The sequence below is a fragment of the Microtus pennsylvanicus genome, chromosome 2, assembly GCF_037038515.1.
Source record: "Microtus pennsylvanicus isolate mMicPen1 chromosome 2, mMicPen1.hap1, whole genome shotgun sequence".
Taxonomy (NCBI): Eukaryota; Metazoa; Chordata; class Mammalia; order Rodentia; family Cricetidae; genus Microtus; species Microtus pennsylvanicus.
In genome coordinates this window covers 139,468,872-139,481,708 of record NC_134580.1, presented here as the reverse complement: position 1 = coordinate 139,481,708, position 12,837 = coordinate 139,468,872, and the positions used below count along the sequence as shown (strand labels likewise).

Genomic DNA, 12,837 nt, shown 5'->3' with positions numbered 1-12,837 from the left:
ACACCTATCATCAATAACTATTATTTTATATTAACAACTCCTAGAAGTCAATAATACACAACTAATACAGTAAGAAAGTTGGCAAAAGATGGGGCTGAGAAAATAACTTAGGTGGTAGAGTTTCTAAGCCCCTGAGTTCAGTCCTCCATACCACAAAACAAAAAGGAACAAGGAACAGAAAAATTAAGAAGGGAAGGAAGGGAAAGGAAAAATGAGTAAAGACCTTAAAAGGCATTTTTCCTGAAAGAATATACAAATTTAGGAGCTGAAGAGGGGCTCAGCAGTTAAGAGCCTGTACGCAGGACCTGAGTTTGATTCCCAGCCCCCATGTTGGAGGCTCACAACCACCTGGAACTCCAGCTCAGGAGGACCAATGCTTCTAGCTTCCACAAGCGCCCATACTCACCGGAACATACCCCTCAACACATGCATACACACATAACTAAAAATAAGCCAGGAGGTGGCACACGTCTTTGACCCCAGCACTTTGGAGGCAGGGGCAGGCAGATCTTTGAGCTCAAGGCCAGCCTGATCTGCAGAGTGGAGTGAGTTCCAGGACAGCCAGAACTACACAGAGAAATCCTGTCAGAAAAAAAAAAAACAAGAAAGCAAAACAAAAACAAACAAAAAGAAAATAAATAAAATAATCCCTTTTTAACAAAAGGATATATTGATTTTAAAAAGCAAACTTTCATTCTTTTTCATTTTCTATTTTTTTCTTTTAAACAGGGTTTCATATGACCCAGGCTGGCCTTGAACTCACTATTTAGCCAAGGTTGACCTTGAACTTGTAATCAATCCTCCTGTTGCTATAACAAAATGCTTGAGACTGGATGACTTATTTTAAAAGAGGGTTTACTTAATCAAAAAAAAAATGGAAACTGGGGGTGGAGAGGCAGACTGGAGAGGTGGCTTGGTGGTTAAGACCACTGGCTGCTCTTCCAGAGGTCCTGAGTTCAATTCCCAGCAACCACCCATAATGAGATTTGGTGGTGCCCCCTTCTGGCCTGTAAGCAGACACACATGCAGAACACTGTATACATAATAAATAGACCGACCGACAGACAGATAGATAATTGAAAACTAAAAGTCCAAGATGAGAGGTCCCATAGGCTTGACTTTCGCCACCCCCACCCCAATCAGCTGTGTCACAGGGTGACTGGTGGCATTACGGCAGGAGTACATTTGAAAAGAAGAGACCATATGTTGGACAGGACATCAGAGAAACTCAGGCTTGTCCTTTCCGAGGATTTATTTTCCTTTTGATGACGTATCTGTATGCGGAGAGGGTCGTTCACAGTGTATAGGTGCCCACTGAGGCCACACGCATTGGATTCTCTTGGAGCCGGAGTTACAGGAAATGTGAGCCGCCCCGCTTGGATGTTAGGACCCCAAGTCAGGTCCTGTGTAAACATCAGGGACAAGCAGTGTGTGCGGTGTATTTTGTGTGGTGCCTGGAAATGCGACGGCACACCGCTTGTAGTAACCGCGGCCCCATTCCTGTTGAAGGAGCTTCAGGACCGACATGGTAGCACATCGGCTTCGGAGTTCAGATCAGATAAGTCCTGGAGAAAAGAGAGGCTGTGCTTTGCTGGGACTCTCTGTTCCGGCAGCAGCCAGCCCTGGCACGCGGCAGCAGCTAGGGGTTAGCGAGCAGGACACAGAGTCAGCTCCTCCTCCTAGGCTCTTCTCTCCTCGAATAAGATAGCTCCAGACTGCGCAACTGCCCACAGACACCATGCGGCTCCAGGCCTCCTTCTCGGTTTTCCTGATCCTCGCCTTCTGCCAAGAGCTTTGCTCAGAACCAAGTAAAGGTTGGTATGAAATGGGGGCCTCAACGTAGACCAGGAACCGAGTAGGGACCCTGCAGGACAGAGTCTCTCAACCAGCGGGATAGGGAGCCAGTTCAGGTCTGGCAGACGCAGTCAGGTATTGGCTGTGTGCCAGGCACCATCCTAGGAGCTGGAGTTACAGCCACCAGCCAAAGACACTGGAGGAGGGCGAGGATGGGGGGGGGGGGAGACACACAGCATATGTCATAGCATAACAGACAGTGAAGGAGCCATTGGAAGAGGAAAGTTTGGGCTTGTGATGGCCAAAGCGAGACCAAGAAGGGGGGGTATATGCTCAACTTTGATGTGTCCTCCTGACAGAGTCAGGCTCCTTCCTGGGCCACTATCTCTGCGGTGGTTTAAAGTCAGCAGGTGGATGGGGGAAGGGGCATGAATATGATGTATTCAGACCTTCTTGTAAATAGGAGGATTCCCTTTACAAACATTCAGAGCTGGAATATAGCTCAGTGGGGGAAACAGTTATTAGCATGTAGGAGCCCTGGGTCCCCCCAAGTCAGTAGCATCAGGGGTCAGGTGCTGGTCCTACTACCTACAAAAATCTATGCCTCAAGGGTGTTGTCTGGTCTCTCAGAATGTCAGGGTTTTTTTCCTCTAGAAGATAAGAACAACGGTTGTGTCTTATTCACACACACACACACAGAGAGAGAGAGAGAGAGAGAGAGAGAGAGAGAGAGAGAGAGAGAGAGAGAGAGAGAGAGAGAAGGGGAATCACCTCTATTACGCACAAAAATAAATAAAGTGATTTCTTCTTGGTTTTAACAGAACCAGTGAAGAGGGAAAGCAGACTAGGAACATTTTAAAACCAGGGGGACTCCACCTCCTCTTGAGTCACCTGGGGTCAAGAAGGACATTACTGTGACCAGGATGTCACACGCTATGCAAACATGCCAACTTGCCCCGCCTCCCCAATCCATTTCCATCTTGACTGGATAACTATTTTGTTCTTGTACCTAGCACCAGTCTTACAAGGCATAGACATAGAGAACCTGAACCTCTCCCCTGCTTAGGCTGCTGCCAAATTCCACCCAAAGTGTCCATCCACCCCTTCACCCTACGGTAAAGGAGACAGGTTAAGAACCTGGATCGTGCTGGCTTTGTGTCTTGATCCTCCCACTTCCTGGCATTAGAACAGATGCCCCATCTCTCTGACTGTAGTGTCTTCATGTAGCATGATAAGCCACGATAGTTAGAGTGACCAGAGAGGCAGGTTAGCGGTGGAGCTCTGGCCTGGCACACACGAGGCCCTCTGCATCTTCCACTCACCCCAAAGTTACTAGGAAGGGTAATTACAGAGACTAAGAAGACAAATCTTTCTGTAAAGCATTCTCCTTGAAAGCCTAAAGACCTGCATTTGATCTCCAACACCTACATCAAAAGAAAAGGAAAGGAGAGGGTCAGTCGCAGGGCATGCTGTGATCCCAGAGCTCGGGAGGCAGAGTGCTCACTGCCCAGCCAGCCTTGCCTATTCAGTGAACCCCAGCCTAGTGAGGAACTATGACTCAAAAAAATCCCCATAAAACAACACCTACGTTGTCCTTTGGCCTCTACAACACATATGAACACACACACATGCACGCATACACACAAAAACCCCCCCACACACGTGAATGCACATATAAAACAGTAATTGCAAAACACATCTCACATAGTAAAAAATACAAAGAAACTTGTAGCATGAGGAGCTCATGGTTATTGTGGCTTTGTTGGGTGTTTGCTGAGACCTCAGAGGCATTCCTGCACCGGGAACTAGGGCTACAGAGTTAGTATGCAAGGATTGTGTTGCTAGGTCTTGTTGCTTAGGAAGAAGAGGATGCTTAGGGGCAGTTCACCGTTATCCAGTGATTGGTTTTTGTTTGTTTTTCTTCTTCTTTTTTTAGTTGTTGGACTTCTCCGTGCTTCTTATTGGCTGTTTTTGTTTGGTTTTGTTCCCTATTTTTGTTGCTGTATTTTGTTGAGATGGGTCTCCTTATACAGCTCTGCCTGGCCTGGAGCTCTCTAAATAGACCAGGCTGGCCTTCAACCCATAGAGATCCCCCTGCCTCTGCCTTTCCTGAATGCTGGAATTAAAAGTGTGTTTCACTCCCACCCCCAGCCCTCATTAGTTCTCTTTAACCTCTCAATTAGCCCCAAGATGTGAAAATTACAGTCCAGCTTATGGTCAAGAAACTCAATGTAGAAGAGACAGGTCCTGCATCCAGGGTTATCAGCTAGCAAACGACTGTGTCAGACTTGAAACCCTGCTCTCAGACTCAAGGCTCCCCTTTCCCTGCAGTCTGTCCATTCTGGAACAGACTATGAGATAGAAGGCAGAAACCTGCAGGGTCTGACCGCAGCAAATCAAATCTGAGGGGGCGAAGGAGATCCAGGGCTCAGCTCCTTGGCGTCACAGACAACCAGCTGGAGACTTGGAGATGTGACATCTCTACAGCCTCATGCAGTCGTGGGTGGCAGGGCTTATGTCGAAATCCCAGGCAAGGGAGGCTTCACTGCTTGCAGAAGTGCAAACCTTGGCTTCTGTTGAGATGGAGAAGTTCGGGTGGGAAGAGGTAGCTGTCATGGATGGCCTCAGCCCTGCACCTTGTGGCCATGGAAGCCTCAAGCAGAGGGGAGAGAAGCTAGGGGTGGTGATGGATTCGGGCCCCTTAACCACTCTTCTTCTTCAAGTGTTCAGAAAGCCCTTACCAGAGCTATGCAAACTTCCTATGGAAAGGGGTGAGTGTCAAACCATGCAGCTGCGATGGCATTATAACATCAAATCGGGCAAGTGTGTGCGGTTTAGCTACGGAGGCTGTGGAGGCAATGAAAACAACTTTCTGACCAGAAACCAGTGCCGCTTAGCCTGCCGACGTTCCTGATTTATCAAGCCTGCACAGCTCTCCATGGAGTCGAGCTCCCATGGGGTCCCCTAAGGCTTTTCGTGTGTGAATAAAAAAAAATGCATTCCTCTAAATACATTTCCCTAAAGTTAATTCTGTCTCAGAAACTGCACAAATGTTGGTATCCTGCTTAAAAACCTTTCCTTGTAAAATACAAGTCCACTGGGAAAATTTAGAAGTGCCACTCAGAACTTGGTATGGATTGCTGTTCCACCCACCTGACGATAAAGACTCAGAGTTGGAACTAAAAGGGCCGATACTGGGCTAAGGAAATGACCCATGATGTAAGAGATGTTTGTACCGAGCTCCACACTAAGCAGAAACAGGAAGAAATAGCAAATGGAGAGGGGGAAAAAAAACCTGAAGATTTTAAGGCCACTTTTAATTTTAAATTTAAAATTAATTAATTTTAATTTTAAAAATAGCAAGTTTTTACCTCCTGCTAAAGCTAAGTCATGTCTTTCTGTCATGTGGGAAGAGGACAGACAAGCCCTGGCCCCAGGTCCTCTGGTTTTCCTTAAGCAACAATTATTACTCTCTGAAAGGAGAGGAGGAAAACGAGCCTGTCCGATCTGTCATTTCAAGGTGAGATGAGACACAAAGCTAGGCAAGGGCTTCTTTTTAAACCACGCGGGTAGGGGGAGGGCAGAGAGATGGCTCAGTGGGTAAGGGTGTTTGCCACCAAGCCTGACCACCTGAATACGACCCCTGGAACACACCTGATGGAAGGAGAGAGCCAATTCCCTTTCTGAACTTGATGCTTGGCATTTAGCTAGACTGGCTGTCCAGAAAGATCTGGGAATTAACCTGTCTCCGACCTCATCCCCACCCCAGTGGTAGGGTAAAGGCATAATGTTGCACTTGACCTTTTATAAATGGGTGCGAGAATCTGAATCCAGGCCCTCAGACTTGTGCCGTTTACTGACGGCCTGCTCAGCAGACCCCCGGACTGTCACGAACTTCTCCGAGGACTCTGAGCAGCCAGGAAGCCTCCCTGAGCATGTCTCCCAGCATTGGCTGGCAGAGAGACACGCAGCACACCCAGGGGTGAATATGAGTGACTTCCGAGGTGTTTCTCCACCCCTAAGAGGCCGTGTTGGCTCCAGGATCCTTGGAGAATAAGCAACTTCACAGGATTGGTGCAAGGATTCACCAGAGAAGTGCTAGCACCCCAGAGACATACCTGAATCGTTGTTCACTACTTCAGAACTAATCTTTCCCTGGATTTTGAGCCTGGATGACCCAGTTGTCCCATACTCTCCCACCAACCTAAACCAAGTCAGGGGAAACAGGCAGAGTGGAGAGAGCAGGTGTTATGGCATCTCCATTGCTGAAAGGGAGCTCTTTATTGGTTAGAAAAGGGAGATACTTTTGCAGGTCCAGGAAGAAACACAAAGACCAGAGAGAAGGGAGGCCCCGGGAATGACGCCAGATGCACGGCCAGGCAGATGCATTCTCATCCCATTCCTCAGGCTGGTGGTGACTGCAGCTGAAGGAAGAAAACCATGGCATCATCAACACTAACATCTGTCACAGTAAACACAAGTGTCAGCAGTTTAAATCCTGACCTAGCTTCCTCTTTCCTCCATCACACTGCATACACGGCAATGCACCGCCTTCTTGGGAGCTCTTCCTGCATCTTCCAGCAGGTTCTAGACCCATCTCTTATACTTCAAATCACACTTGTTCTAGGACCTCCTTGGGTAAGCCATGATCCCAGTTGACCACTGTGGCCTCTCTGGAGACCCAGAAACATTTATCTCCCTCGAATCTTCCTTCTACCACCAAAAAGTCCCACCATGTCTTCATTCCTTAAATCTACTTGAGCTGAACTGGCTGAATAGATGACATTTATCCCCAGTCTGTAAGGAAAATACCTGTGGTTGGGGAGCAGAAGAAGCTAGTAAGGGTCAGAGTAGAAATCTGAACCTGGTCTTCCTGCTTGCAATGCCCACCATGCAGTTGACATTCAAGGAGAACACTGGCATCATAGCACAGTTCAGGGTCCTAGGAAGACCACAGCTCCCTCCTAACCTCTGAAAAGCATACTTTGAAATAACAAGCATGAGACATTGGACACATTCCCCGTCTCTGGCTTTGGTTATCTCTGTGTATACTGATGGATTCCCCCCAGCGATCTGTGATTGCACCCAATGGCTTGTCCAAGTTCTTGCTCATCATGGCTTCCTCTGCCTTGAACAGCATCCCACCCTGCATCTCACCAAACTATGAATAACGGCCTCATCCTTTTGTGCCACCTCAAGGTCAGCCCCTGGGAAGCGTTCTCCAACGGCTCCTACTCCATCCTCCCTCAAGCCTGGGTGGCATTTCCTCATCTGTTTCCCACAGCAGTCAGTGGTCACTGAGTAATGGCACAGCCTATGTCATCAATTCTTCCGTCTCAATCACTGCACTGCAAGCTGGAGGGAGTGGTCTCCTTTCTGTCAATCATTGCACTGCAAGCTGGAGGGAGTGGTCTCCTTTCTGTCAATCATTGCACTGCAAGCTGGAGGGAGTGGTCTCCTTTCTGTCAATCATTGCACTGCAAGCTGGAGGGAGTGGTCTCCTTTCCGTCCCAGAACCTTAAACAGGTCAACCAAGTCTCTGTCTCAGTTTCTCCCCTTTTAACACTTACTGTGTGACATGATGCTATATTAGTGTTTTGTGTTAGGTGTGTGTGTTCTGCATGTATCTATGTGTACCTTGTGTGTGAAATGCCCTTGGATGCCAGAAGAGGGCACCAGGACCCCTGAAACTGGGGTTATAGCTGGTCGTCACCAGAAACCAAGTGTTCTCCACTGAGTCACCGCTTAGCCCCAACTGAATAGTATTTTGTTTTTAGTCATATACAAAGGGAAGTGACTCCCCAAACTTCTCCTTTCAGGGCCTGAAGCACTAAAGGTACTGAATTTAGTCCTGGCTTGCTCAGAGTAAATGCTTAACCCATCTCAGACACAACTGATAAATGCAACCGAAGTTAATGACCTCGGCTGCCTTTGCCCACAGAGAGGAGCCTTTGGAGTAAACAGAGATCGTCTCCTCTATGTCCCGCTCACCTTCTTAACCTCACTGGCCATTCACTCTTCCCCGGCCCGTCCCCAACATCATCCTCTCCCCTAGGACACAGCTACGTCTTTCCAGTTCCTGACTTATCAAAGTTCCTGCTAAACAAAAGGGAAGTTCATCACACATCAGCAAACCCCACCATTCTTCTTCGTGAAGTGATGAACTGGCCACCTCTGTCCCCTGCCTCCCTCCTGGTCAGGCTTATCTGCTGTGTCCATTCACAGGTGAGTCTATGAATCTTTTCCTGCCCTCAGCGTTCTAGCCACATCACGGCATAATACAGGAGGGCCCTTTCAAAATATCAGGGCAAGTCTCTTTCTGAAGACACACCTCTGGGTCAAGACAATGGCCTCTAAGGCCCTCAGATTGTCTGTCCCAGACCTTTTGGCCTTCCTTCTTATTTCTACCCAGCCTTCGGGTTCTTCCTTAAATGCCCCAGTGATGTTTTTGCCTTCTGTTGGGAGCAATGAGACCCCAGATCCTGAATTTCTTGTTTTCCCCTGATCTGAGTGCCTACAGCTGCTCTGAGCACGAGACCTTCAGGAGTTCCTGATGGCAGGAGAGTGGTTTCTGGTGGGTTTGGCTGGGGCGTGGCTATCTCTATATAGTCTGCCCCTGAACACAATAAAGGGGGCATTCTTGGGGAATTCAAGGATGACCCACGTTGCTGTCTGTCTGTCTGTCTGTCTGTCTGTCTGTCTGTCTGTCTGTCTGTGTGTGTGTGTGTGTGTGTGTGTGTGTGTGTGTGTGTGTGTGTGTGTGTGTGTGTGTGTATTTTAACCTCCAGACCCTTGCCCGAAGCTTGCGAACTGGGTAATAGCGCACCGAGTGCAGACACGGGGGCCCGGTGCGCGGCAGCCTTCATATTGCTGCTACCTCTGCCTGGACACGCTCGTGTCCCTTCTCTCGTTTCACACCTCCTTGGTGAGATCTTCACCCACTGTCTCGTGTAAAAGTTACAGTAATGTCCCTTGTCTCTCCTCCCCCAAGAACACTTTCCTCCTGTTCTCTTTGTCCCCTGCCATGTACCTCCCTGTGACATACTACAAAATCAGCTTGTTTATCTCTTTCCTTGCACACTAGACAAGAAAACCCATTCCCCAGCCTCTGTGTCTGATTCGTTTGTTCACACATCATCCACGCACTGTAGATAAATATTAGCTGAGATGTCTATGGACAGATTGATTATCACTGTGTTTTCCGAGGTCTTCCTTTGCAACTTGCTATAAGGAAGTACCCCATATTTGGGCATCTCTGAACCAGCTCCCCTGCTCCCACCTACCTCAGAGTTTGGGTGTGGCACAAGTCATCTTCCCACAGCCGTTGCGGCAGCATTTCATGTTGCCAGGACACTGGCTATCCACCTGGCACTGGTCCTCACAGATGCCGAGCTTGGGGAAGTCCACGCTGGGGCAGGAGCCCTGCTTTTCTGGGTAGGCAAAGGAGTAAGGGGGTTAAGCTGGAGGATCCAGGTAGACAATCAGCAAAACGTGGTTGAACACTGCCCCGAAGTTGGATCACCTAGATCTGCCTACCTGAGTTGCTCTCAGAGGTCCTGGACCCCTATTCCTGCTCTCAGAGGGATTTGAAATCACAGAACCTCAACCTGAGTCACACAGCTCTGCCATTTTCTACTCTTGTGACTGAGGGCCCAAATCTCCCAGAGCCCCCATCTTTAGATGTCACATGGGATCACTGTCACTACACTGTGGGGTTCTTATAAAAGCAGTTATCGCCCACACATATCACCCTGAAAAATCAAACTTCTTGATAACAAGTAATTCCCTCCACTTTCCACCGTGTTCCTTTCTTTGCCTTAGGACTCCTAAGTATAAACACTCCCAGCGTCTGCTCATCCCTGGGGAACATAGTAAAGGCAAAATAGGGGGTAGGGGTGGTGGCCACGATCAAGACCAGCAACTACAAACCTTCGTGTTCCCCTCTTGTCCCCACCCCCACCTCCTAGCCTCAGCTTTTTTCTCTCGGAAATGAGAAGCTTAGATTCCATACCAAGGACACCTTCGTCCATGGCCACAGCAGGTGTCGTGGTGGGGGCTTGACCTCCCTCTGATGGAAAAGTAGGGTTGACGGATGAAGAAGTAACCCAGAGCTCTTCCTCAGCCAGTCCTATGGGTGAAGATGGTTTTAAAGATAAAGGAGGGAAAGCCAGAAAGTGTCAAAGAAAGAAACGGAACCTCTGCCAGCCACAGGATGGCGGTGTGACTTTGTGCAAGAATGTTTCTTTGGGTCGCTCACTTCCACAGACTAGGGTGTGGCAAAGTTCTTTCCCGCCCTCAGGGAGAAATCTGAGGAGTCTAGTCGGGCCAGACTGTGGAAGGTCCTGAGGGAGGGACTCCAGAGGCAAGAGGTCCCCAGGGCTCGGGTCCCAGGCCTGATGCCACCTAAGGATTGCACACAGTCTCCAGCCAAGGAAGCCACTGCGCCTGGGTCCCGGAACAAAGTCTCGCTGTGCGTGCCCGGAAGCCCGTCATGCACCAGAGAATCGAGCCCAACCAGGAATGGGGGGACCTTCCCCCTGGGCCGCACCTCAGTGACGCCCTTGTCCCCCTCCCCCGCCCCTGCCCGCATCCACCCAAGGCCGGACAAGGGAGGGCACAGGTGGATCGGGTTTCCACCGCTTCAACCTTCCAGGGGGTGGGGGTCCCTGGGTCCGGGGTGTCCTTCCTTCCCGAACTGTGAGCTCCCCGCCTCTCGCAGCACTTGACTGCCCCGCCTTGTCCCTGCCAGGTCGCTGAGGGGTTACCATTAGGCAGGGAACAGATAAAGCTGCAGCCGGCCTGGCAGCACTTGAGGCTGCCGAGGCACTGGCTATCTGAGGAGCACTCTGCCACACACTCAGTACTCTCTTGGAGCTGGGGGCACACACCCGGTTTCTCTGTTCCCGCATCTGGGGATGGGGAGAGCAGAGAACTGTCCGGGAGAACCGAGCCCAGCCCACCGGGATAGTCATCCCCCTGCTCCAAGATCCTCACATTTCAACCCCTCGGACTTCTGATTCTCTGGACCCAGAGGTACTCATAACACCCCAGAGGAGCCCATTCCCGAGCCAGGGGTCTCTGATACTTGGGGGCTCCTTGTTGCTTAGCTTCAGAACCCCAGTCCCATGGGGACTTGAGCCAGCTTCGGTCATCCTGGGAGCTTCCCTCTCCGCTGGGTCTCCGCCTACAGCTAAGGGGGAGCCTCCGCCCCTCTAACTTGCAGCGTTCAGGGGTCTCCCCACAGCCAGTATATTGAACCCAACTCTTCAAGAATCACTAACTGTAGGCCCCAGGGTTCCCAAAATTTAAATTTTCATTGACCTTCCCACTTTTGCCCCCCAGAGCCCCTACTTCTGGGTACCGCACTCCTGGCTGCACTTACCTGCGCCTGAGAGGGGGGTGGAAAGCAGCAGCCCCAGAAGAAGGCCTGCAGCCGGAAAGCACAGGCGACAGGCAGGCATGGTGCAGGTGTGAGCTGCAGCCTGGGTGGGGGGGATTTAACCGCTCGCGCCGGGGGCGGGGCCGAGCGAGGGGTGCAGGAGGCGGGTAGGAAGCACAGCGGGCAGCGCGGGCGCCCTGCCACCTCCTGCCATTTCACAATCCCCCGGGATCAGGTGTCACTCTTGGCTCTGGTGGGAACCAGGAACCGAGACAGCTTCCGAGCCAGTTGTAGCCGGACACTTGTCCACCCCTCCCTCTCTTCCTACCTTTCCGAAGCCTGAGGGCAAGGCAGGGCAGCCGGAGCAGAGGGCCCAGGCCCAGGTCTCCTGAACTCATTTTTTAAAGAGTCTGGGGTCCTCCCTGGAACGACTGGAGTCCAGGAATATGGAAGAAAGGGCAAGGCTGCAGGGAGGCAACAGATGCTGGGGATTAAGTGCTGAGACTTGGGGTCAGATGGATCAGAATGCAGAGTCCTGTTCAGGGATTAGTAGAAGGCTAGTCAATGGGCGTAGTTAACAAGGGAGCCCATCTGACCTGCAGGTAACAGGCCCACGAAGGAGAAACACCCATACAATATCCAGCCCTTTCAGACTCGTTTCTGCTTCTTCCTACCACGCTCCGTTAGGGCGGAATGGGGACTCAGTCTCATGGTATCTTTTTCTCTTATGACTAGAGAGTTATACCTGTCAACTGCCTATGAGACACAGGCCAGACATTCAGAGATTTGACCCCAACCTAAGTCCCCAACCAAAGCCGTTCAGGCAAGATTTTGAATACACATCTCTTCCTCCAGGCTATGTTTCCTCCCTTTCATCATAAGCATTTGCTGGGTGCCTACTGTATGACACATTCAGAGGGAGGATGCAGATAACAGGCACCTTTAAGGCAGGCAAATCTTAGCTGTGCCAACTGGGCATGTGCAGGAGTGGAGATTCCCTAAGACTCTCTCCGTATGGATCTGTATGTGTCTCCATAATAAATTCCTCCCCCTGCCTTGCCTTCCTTTGTTGCCGAGAGCATCACTTTGGAGTTTACTCCCTTCTTCTCCTGGCCTCTACAGGAAACAAATGGTTCTCCTATCTTTTATGTCTCGGATGGATTTACTTTAGCTCTGCACCCACTGAGGTGTGAACCACTGTATTCAGTTACTATCATCAAAACGGGGCTCCTCAGCACTTGTCTGGGGTGGCAGAGACTAGGTTTGATGCCCACCGCTACCACTTCCCATTGGAAGGACCTTGGGTGAAACATTTCCCTCTTCTGAAGAGCCATTTTGTCATCTGTGAAAATGATGATTGGGGACTAGGGTTGACCTCAGTGGATACAGCTCTTGCCTAGAATGTGTGAGGCCCCTAGGTTCAATCCTCAGGACTACAAACAGGGAGAGAAAAGGAACAATGATTAAAGTCACATTCGATGAGAACAAGAATGCCATGGACCAACCCTGGAACAAACATGGCGTCCATACCTTGACATAGGAACCCCAGGGCCAGGCATATGACTACTGCATACATAGCCATGAATATCCCACAGATGATAAATGCCCACTGTTAGGAAGGAGCTTGCTGAGTACATGCTACCCTTTATGATCCTGGCTCCCAT

General features: G+C 50.1%; 2 protein-coding genes across 3 annotated transcripts; one reads left to right on the top strand and one right to left on the bottom strand.

Moving 5' to 3' along the window:
• The first annotated feature begins 1,738 nt into the window (after window positions 1–1,738).
• On the top strand, window positions 1,739–4,708 carry Spint3 (serine peptidase inhibitor, Kunitz type 3). The gene is made up of 2 exons (XM_075962862.1): window positions 1,739–1,814; window positions 4,518–4,708. Exons 1-2 carry the CDS (start codon window positions 1,739–1,741, stop codon window positions 4,706–4,708), a joined length of 267 nt encoding a protein of 88 aa, XP_075818977.1.
• A 1,334-nt stretch (window positions 4,709–6,042) lies between these two features.
• Window positions 6,043–11,274, bottom strand: Wfdc2 (WAP four-disulfide core domain 2). 2 transcript variants are annotated; one of them, XM_075963932.1, is made up of 4 exons: window positions 11,177–11,274; window positions 10,560–10,703; window positions 9,078–9,224; window positions 6,043–6,218 (listed from the first exon to the last, which is right to left on the bottom strand). In XM_075963932.1, the coding sequence occupies exons 1-3, from the start codon at window positions 11,253–11,255 to the stop codon at window positions 9,079–9,081; spliced, it is 369 nt and encodes a 122-aa protein (XP_075820047.1). In that variant the 5' UTR covers window positions 11,256–11,274; the 3' UTR covers window positions 6,043–6,218; window position 9,078. The 2 variants fall into 2 exon arrangements, with proteins under 2 accessions (XP_075820047.1, XP_075820046.1); XM_075963931.1 differs by lacking the exon at window positions 10,560–10,703 and adding an exon at window positions 9,806–9,922.
• Window positions 11,275–12,837: the final 1,563 nt, after the last annotated feature.